Raw genomic sequence first — 9,191 nt, 5'->3', positions numbered from 1 at the left:
ATTTAAGTTGATTGTTGTTGTTGGTTATTCTCATTTGGGTTCAATTATCACTCAATTCAATTTGAGATTTTGATGGTTACATGATCTGATGATGATTATTTGGCAAGACAAATTGAAAATCAGAATAAGAAAAAAGTTTCAGATAAACTGAATTAACTTTAATCTCATGATTAAACTTGATTACACATTTGATTGTAATAATATTACAAATCAATCGGTTGATTCAAAAGTTAAATTCAAATTTGATACGATCAATAATCAATCACTATCAATGGTATATTAATATATTCGTCTAACAATTAACTTGGAAATTGTAAAGACTTTTAGTTGACTCCTTGAATTATCATCAGCTGATTAACTTTAATTGTATCTAAATTGTCGTGATATCTTTTCATATATTTGGTGTAACAATATTAATTGTGAAAGAAAAATTGTTACATTTAATTGTTGATGTTGTTGTTGTTATTTTCTTGATTATCATGTTGATTGTTTTCAATTTAAAGTTAACACATCATCAAACTGTTAACGGTAACAACAATTTATTAATTGTAACTCTATTTGTTGGTTTAGTTATCATAAATGGTTGAGTTGATAAAAGTGTTTTTTTGCTTCTTCTCGCAAACTTGATTGTTAATAATACACTAATTGTTAACTCTACAATCAACTTATATAAAACTAATTTAACAAACCGTTATTAGCACCTTATTAACCAACCACCACTCAATTAATTGTCACAACAACAGTAGACAAACAAACAATTAAACAAGATGGAAATGAAAACAACAATTAGTTGATAGACAATCAGAATAATGATTATAATGATTATCTGATTGGTGATGATTATCAAAACCAAAGTTGATAATAGATAATACTACAATAATCATTATCAGTTATTAGTTAATTGTTAAACCATCAACGACTCCAAAAAAAACTAATTGTGATTAGAAAATGATAATAATAAATTGATTTCTTTTGATTCTGGTTTATAAATAATGTTTAAAATAATCAGCATAGTTTGATAATTGTTGTTGATACAATGGTGATTTTTGATTGTTGATCATCATGATGATCATGATGATTTATCAAAAAGGATGGGAGACTCTGTATATATATGGAAGTGGGTGATTTCTAGAGGGTGTTTTTAATAACGATGAGACTCATAGGGTTGCTTGTATTCATCATAGTAAGAGGGTTTGGTCAAGGTGTATGATGAATAAGGTTTGTAGCCATAACTTGGTGTGTATGAAGGTGAAAGGTAAGCCGGAGCTGCGTAAACGGCTGCTGGAGTTGGTGGCGGTGGTGGTGGTGGAGGTGTTGATGGTACTGGATGATGATATTCTGGAGTTGAAACTGTTACTGGTTCCTTTGCATACATTTTAACATCCGCTGGATCCGCTGGCGCAGTTCCGGGCTCATTTGTGGTCACTGTTGCTCGGAAACCATAATCATCGGCAATATAATCAACTTTCCGGTAAACACCATAAGCATCAGTATAACCATAGGAACCTTTTTTATTACCATATTCATCACCTAATTGATTGATTATCGGGAGAAAATGATTGTTATTAATTTTTGATTTTGTATCGATAATTAAATATTAACTCTTACCCTCTTCCATCCGATGATTATTATTACCATAACCATCATCAATATCGTAGCCAAAACTGTAAGGGTAACCTTTGTTTTCCTGTTTAATTTTGTTAACCAAAAAAGCAGAAGCAAAATTAACTGATTATTAGATTTGATTCGGTTAATTAACTTTCAAGTTCATTCTCGTTATCTAATGTTGATCAATTACTGATGAAATGATGATGATGATGATGATTCTTGATGGTTTTTTATATGTGAAAGAAAAAACTTATTCTTGTTTTTTACTTGATCAAAATCAATTCAATCTTATGGCTCATTGAACAATTTGTTAAATTGTTTGTTTACTTTTGTTGTTTCATGTTGATTGAAAACAAATACTTTGCTGATCATCATGAAATCTGATTGAATCTGAACGAGAAGATCTGAATTTGTAGAGATTAACTTACATAAGATGCTGGCTCTGAATATGATTGCTTATGGTGAGAGTATGATGGTGCTGGGATTGATGGATAAGATCCCACTGGTGAGTATTTAGATGAAGGTGCATACCCATAATAGGCTGGAGAAGATGTTACCATGGTTATCAGGGTGATTCCGAGAAGACACTGAATTTTGTTAGGAAAAGAAGGAAAAAATGAGAGTAAATGATTAGGAGAAATTGTTTGATTCCATTTTCACTGATATTCAACTTTTCATTTGATTCATTAATCTACCTTGAACATGATGATGATGATATTTCACTGAACTCAACTGTAGATGTATAAATATGATGAATTTATGGTGATGAATAAACTTCACTTGGATCGATGAATGTTGCCCACTGGTCACTTCGAGAGTTTATTATCGTGATTATAACGGGAAAAGGTTGAAAGTTTGTTTGAAAGATTTTCAATTTGGTTTCAATCTTTTCGGAAGAAAACTTTTTCTTATTCTTATGTAACTTGTATTTACTACAATGGAAACGTTGTTAACTGGTCAGTTAGTTAGTAATGTCCAGTAATGATGAGAAACTGGTCAGCCTTTTATATTATATACGTGCTGGTGGACATTAGCACGGTGAAAATTGTTAACTCTCTCTCTCTCTCGATCTCCTTTCCTGTTTATCTTCAGGACTCCTCCAGAGTTGATCCATGTTGAGGATGATGATGAAAAAAATGATTACAATTATGAATGGGAGGAGGAGTGGACACTGGTCAAGTAAAAGTGTGAAAAGTGAAAGTTGTTTATCATGGTTAACACCATGATTGTGATAGGGTTTAAATTGTTGATTGAGGTCAAGTGTGAGTATATTAAAATGATTGAAATGTAATCCACAATAAGTGGGTAAAACTTTTTTTCTATTACTTTTTATTACAATTAATTTGATAATCTAATTAAATCAATATTCATTTGATTGTCAATACTTTTGCTACCAATTAGAAACTATTTTCATCAAGAAAGACAAAATTTCTGTTAATTGTTAACAATAACTCAGCGGGCAGTTAATTAAATTTGCTCTTGTTGTTGTTGTTGTCATTTTAATCAAATCAATTCGTGGTCAAGTACAATTTAAGTTAAGGGTCAATCAGAACGTTTTTTTTTTGTTGATTAATTTGACAACAAATCAATTGATCAATTTGCTAATCATTTAACAATTTCCAATGACAATTGATTATTAATCTTGATTCGTTCTTCGAGAGTTTTGTTAATTGTTACAATTAACTCAATCTTAAGTATTTAATTGTGATCACAAAGACGATTAGAAATTGTTACAAGTGATTTAAGGTTAAATTTTTAATTGTCTTCGTAAATTTAATCAAATTAAATTGACAATTTATATTAATCATTTCATTTATATGTTTCCGGATGGAAAATTGTTAAAAACTAATTAACTTAACAATCAGTAATAATTTTTCACTTTTAAATCACAATTAATTGAATATTGGATTACTAAATTTGTTTATTGGTTCATTTGACAACAATTTAATTAAATTGTCCAATTTAGTTATTATACTTATATTAATCACAATTAAATTGAAAACTAATTGATTTGATTTCAAATAATTGAAAGTTGGAAAAATTATTTTCAATTTGAATCAATTGTTAGTCTGGAGATTTGTATTTTCCTAATCATTAACTAATAACATGACAATTTGTTTTCTACAATTAACTAATTGTTAACTAATCGATATAAATATATTATTAACATCAAACTGATTTACAATCATTTAAATTTGATTATTAGTTCCAATTGAATGAATAACGAATTGGAATCAAACTGTTACGAGGAAACTTTTTTTCGACAAAAAAAGTTTTCTATTAACTGTTAAGACTTCCTGATGATGATGATGATGATGATGATGAAGATGAAGATGATGACACAGGATGTGCTAATTATCGCATAGTTAATGAGTTTAATTAGACGAAGACAATTAAGATTAGTTGTTTTGTTTAGAATCACAATCAACTTTTTCCAAGGAGAAAAAAAGTTCTAACGAAAATCAATTGGAACTAATTTTTTTTTCTCCTTCGCAATTGTTACAAATTCTGATAATCAGTAAGAATCAAGAAATCATATTGTTAATTAATTAGTTAATCAGTTGATTTGAAATTGATTGACCTGAAAAATGAAATAATCAACCATCAAATTAAAGTTTTCTGATATTTATTAACAATTTAATCAACAACAACAGCAACAATTGATTGTTATATAAATTAGATTTGACTTTTGGTAATCTAATTTATCAACCAATTAACTAAATGTTAATCAACAACCAGTAATACAAATAATGATAACATTGATAATAATAAATGAAAACCAATTAATAATCAAACAGTTTTCATATTAATCAATTGATTTACAATTTAATTTACTCGATGAAAATTTGTAATTCAAAATGAACCATTGATATTGAAAATAGAAGCAATTTAAATTGTTACCAATTAACAATCAATCAAACTTTTCTGGAAGCAACAATTTTTCATCGCAAGAAATTTAATCATAACAATTTCCTGATTACCTGGAAATCAAACTGAATCATAATAATATCAGAATCAATATTATATATCGATAACCAATATAATTGGAAAAGAAAAAATTTCTCATCAATATTTTTCCATGTTAATCATGGAAATGATGATCAACATGATGATCATGATTATCGGTTGAACTTTTTTTCTTCACCTTCTCTTCAATTGAATCTCTCACCATGAGCCTAATCGATTGCAACAATTTACCTTCTCGGTGGTAAAAGTTAATCACAACAATTTAATCGTCTAAACTTAAGAAGCTTAACAATTTAGTTATCATCATTATCACGATGATGATGATGATGATGATGATTAAGATAATGATGATGAGTATCAATAACCATGTCGAAAGCGTGTCGAAGTGTCAACGATTTAATCATTAAATGTACCAAGAAAAAAATGGATCCAAACTTTAATTAAGTTGATGAAATTTTCGTTTAAAAACTAATTGATTGTCATCGGAATCGATTTAATGTTAATCGTTAGTTAATTTAAATTGATTGTTGATCATTTAGTTTAAATACTATTCAATATTTGCGTAAATTGTGGCACAATTAACGATCACAATTTACTTACATTCCAATTAATCGAGTTTTCTGTTTAGAAAGAAAAAGTTTCTTTAACTATTAAAGTTTCTAACGATCATTAATTATCTTAACAATTAACTGTATGTACTTTCTTAATTAAGGTGTGTGTATGTGTGAATTTAATTGTGTTTGTTTCTTAATCATGTTCGCAGTGTAACAATTAAGAGGCTCAAAGATTAAGCCTTAATTTTATCTACTAAATTGTTCAATTGTTTTCTTATGAGCGATTATATTGTTTGTTGAGTTAATTGTTATCAAGAATTAACAAAGTTTATCATTACGAATTAATAATTTGATTACTGTTTCGTTATGATTTGTCTTAATTGTTGTTTAACAATCGTCACAATTATATAAAACTAATTAACATGAAGCTCATCATTGGAATCACAAAGTTAACCATTAAAGGTAAACATCCGGTTAATAATTAAATTAACAATTAAAGGAAGCGAATGAAAAAACTTTCAATTTAAATTGTTACACCAAAATGGTTAAGGGATTAGCAAGGAAAAAAATTGATTGCTGGTTAATTGTTGTTCATTTTTATATACCCAAGGTGATATCAGATTAAAACAATACAAGTTAATTAACCTTTTGATTGTTGATGATTAACTCACTGTGATAATCAAGAAACGTTTATCTGGTTAACTTTATTGTCTTATTTTCATTTTTGATTAAACAATTAGTTTTAATTGTTGGTGTTGTTGAATATGTTGATTGTTCCTGATTATCATCAATATTAATCCAGTTAAATTAAGATGATGATTAATTGTATTGATCTTTCATTGAGATTGCAAATCAGGAAGGGGAAAAATTTTGCTAGACTATCATTACAATTAACTAATCACTTTCTCATCGGTCACGTGACAATTAAAGTTTAATATCTCATGTAGAGACAATCAACTGGATCGATTGTTAATTTAATTGTTTTAACAGTTAATTTTAATTTTAATTTATTGTTTTTGTTTTGTTTTGCCATCATTCAATTGTCACAATACATTAAATTGTTGTGATAATTTCAATATTATATTTTATTTAGATTTGATTAACAGAAAGACTTTAATTATCATAAGTTGATTGCGTTCATTTAAAGTCTCTGTAATTGTGACCATTAACATTGGAAATGATTTAATTTAATTGATTAAAATCAATTGATTGTAATATTATGATAACGAGATAATTTGATTTGTTTTTTTTGTTGTTTCTTATGCTTGAACATTTCGGTAAATTTTGGAAAGACAATTAAACTAATTAAACCTTTTGTTTGATGATTAAATAAAATGCTAATTAATTGCACTCTAAATTGTAAAATTTTGATTAACTAACTATAATTGTATCTGATTTTTGATTGTTAACATTTACTTTCTTTTGTACATATTGTTACTTATGTAATAATATAATGTTAACAAATAGCATTTCATTTTCATCAACAAGGTTAAGGTTAATTGTGCTGATAAACTAAATATTGTGTAACAATTAACACAAAAAATTATGATTTGTTGATCATTTTTGATTACAGGCCAACAATTTCATCAGGTGTTGATCGGCACGGGATGATTAAATTAATTATATTAACGTTTTTTTTGTGCAAAATAAATGATAAGCTTTTGAGTTGAGCTTTTTGTTTTGGGTTGAAATTATAACAATGTTCATTAATTGTGCTCCTTAATTGTTGATCTTAATGATTGGGTTGTAATTGTTTCAAGCCAATTTAATTGAGATTAATTTAAATTGTGTCCATTCAATTGATGTGTAGTTGTCATGTCATATGTCATGTGTTCAGCTATTGGAATGATATTTTTGTTTAAATATGAATTTTGGTTTCGTCTTTTCTTCTCGTTTCCTTATGTGAGTGTTGATAATTAACTAATTGCTCTCGTTTATTGGGGATAAAGTTGATTTTGCGTGAGTTTCAATTAACATGGAGTAAGAAGGGATAATGAATCTCTTGGATGTCCGGATAAACATTGAGCCTCCAATTCACGGGGATAAGCAAATCGTTCCGGAGCTCTAATGTATTCCAATTGAATTTCGGGATCGGTACCTTCCAACGACATGGCCTTTCGAATGGGAAACCAAGTCCAATCATTTTTCTCCATTAATTTGAACACGTAAGTTTCGGGTCCAGTAAATTCAGTCTTAGGTTTAGTTCGTAAGAGTATCATGAAGTAAAGATAATGCCACATATGATGTTCACGGGCAATGTGCTTCTCAAAGGAAACACCGGCACGATTATCGAAATCAGCTCGTGGCAGGCCACAAATGAAACAAGTATTTCTAAGGATATCCTCTTTCTTTTGCTTCTCTTGACGGAGATCGGCAAAAGTGTCAATGATGATACCAAAGAATAAGTTGAGAATGATAACATTGATGAAAAAATAGAAGAAAAGTTCATAAATAACACGACCATAGTAGAGACTTTCTTGCGAGGATGCAGGTCGAAGGACATCGCCAATACCTCCACCCGATCGAAGGCCATAGTTTATGGTGGTAATCAAACATTGGAATAAAGTTTTACAAGAGTATTCGGTTGCTTGACTTTCCTCTTCATTATCTTGTGGTACATATTCCCGTCGAAAGTCAAAATTGAAGTAAAGATAACCAAAAGTGGCCGCAATGTGTATCAAGATTAACGCCAATAAACAGGTCAAAAGTAAAGACTTTGAGTTTCGTGTAACCGATCGTATAACATTTCTTAGAGTCTCCTCTTGATAAATAACGTGAAGCAAAAGGGCAGAATAAAAAAGCGGATGAAACAGTCCCAAGGTACAAAAGGTCAGATAAACGCAGTGATAGATCAATTCATAGTCCATTAGATTGTTTAACCAGCCCCGTCGATACCCACGATTGATAAAGAAACTAAAAAGATAGACAATAGTAATTATAATATCCAATATACCACAGATATAAATGACCGCTTGTGGACCAATGGTATGAACTAGAAGCCACGTTGTGAGAACAACGGTTAAACGGAAGGCGCCGTCAAAAACTAGATCAAGTGACCTTTTATGAGTTCCAAACAGATATAACCAAAGACCAATGACTAGGCAGGCCAAGTATGACCGATGTTCAAGTCCAACGGGAGTCTCACCAAACGGATAGTAAGAGATCACAATCAGATTCAATAGAACCGCTAATTGGAAAGAAAGAGAGCCCCATTTGGACATGTAACGGCTAATTGCGTGCGAAAGCCGTTTCTTTGACTGAAGGTCACGTTGCCATTCCATCTCGGCCTGGAGAATGTCAACTTGACGGAAAAAATCAGGAACTTTGGAACGAGCTTTCTCATCAAGTTCAGTTCGGTGGAGAACTTTTTTCTTTGTCTCTTCCGTGAGGAAATGGCATTGTTCGGGTACCGCGAATACGATAAACTCAACTCGCTGTTCGGGACTATCACGTCGGACAACCTCAACTTGGGCAGTTTTTTTCTGAAAGAAAGCGATCGCATCACGACAGTCCTCTTGTTTTTGCTCTCGGTTGATTTGCTCGTTCAATTGGACTGAATATCGTTGACACTGGTGACATAGAATGTAAATATTATGACCAACTTCAATCTCTTTCACCTCTTCTGATTCCTCGCCATCTTTAAGAGCTGAAGGGTTACCTCGATGAGCTTCCGTTTCCATGAATTTCTTATACTTTTGATAAATCTCACAGGAATGATGGATAAGGTTGGCGTCCACAATTTTGGTAACTATTTCGGCGAAATCAATATCCGATCGTGATTCAATAATGGCCAGTAACAGTTTGGAAGCGTTAATCTTGAGCGATCTAACATCTTCCATGTACTTAGAGTCCAATTCTGCTCGATTTTTAATCAATGTAATGATAAATTCAATTCCATTGCTTTCACATTTAGCGATACAATTTTGATTCTCATGACATGGACCTTGACAATATTCAATCAGCGTTTTAACGGTTTGGTTGAAAAGGCCAACATTTTCCTCGTTAAGATAATTACCATCGATTGTTTTAGTCTTATGTGAGCCACAAAGTTTGATCAAGAAT

At 30.3% G+C, this 9,191-nt stretch overlaps 2 protein-coding genes across 2 annotated transcripts; both read right to left on the bottom strand.

The window, feature by feature from the left end:
• Window positions 1-689: 689 nt before the first annotated feature.
• On the bottom strand, window positions 690-2,596 carry LOC128385932 (cuticle protein 16.8-like). The gene is made up of 4 exons (XM_053344862.1): window positions 2,304-2,596; window positions 2,037-2,195; window positions 1,609-1,687; window positions 690-1,530 (listed from the first exon to the last, which is right to left on the bottom strand). The coding sequence occupies exons 1-4, from the start codon at window positions 2,310-2,312 to the stop codon at window positions 1,142-1,144; spliced, it is 636 nt and encodes a 211-aa protein (XP_053200837.1). The 5' UTR covers window positions 2,313-2,596; the 3' UTR covers window positions 690-1,141.
• Window positions 2,597-7,099: 4,503 nt separating this feature from the next.
• LOC128385934 (inositol 1,4,5-trisphosphate receptor type 1-like) lies at window positions 7,100-8,968 on the bottom strand. The gene has a single exon (XM_053344865.1). It carries the CDS (start codon window positions 8,966-8,968, stop codon window positions 7,100-7,102), a length of 1,869 nt encoding a protein of 622 aa, XP_053200840.1.
• Window positions 8,969-9,191: the final 223 nt, after the last annotated feature.

Source organism: Panonychus citri, unplaced genomic scaffold (genome assembly GCF_014898815.1).
Source record: "Panonychus citri isolate SS breed McGregor unplaced genomic scaffold, ASM1489881v1 Contig00060, whole genome shotgun sequence".
Lineage (NCBI taxonomy): Eukaryota > Metazoa > Arthropoda > Arachnida > Trombidiformes > Tetranychidae > Panonychus > Panonychus citri.
This window is presented reverse-complemented; position numbering and strand designations above follow the sequence as displayed.

Bases quoted from the DNA above. Each gene is read 5' to 3' on its own strand.
- LOC128385932 (XM_053344862.1), bottom strand. The intron at 1,688-2,036 runs GTAAGTTAATCT...AAAATTAAACAG, and splicing joins ATTCAGAGCCAGCATCTTAT to GAAAACAAAGGTTACCCTTA. The intron at 1,531-1,608 runs GTAAGAGTTAAT...TCAATCAATTAG, and splicing joins TAATCATCGGATGGAAGAGG to GTGATGAATATGGTAATAAA.
- LOC128385934 (XM_053344865.1), bottom strand. From the start codon at position 8,968: ATGGAAGATGTTAGATCGCTCAAGATTAACGCTTCCAAACTGTTACTG.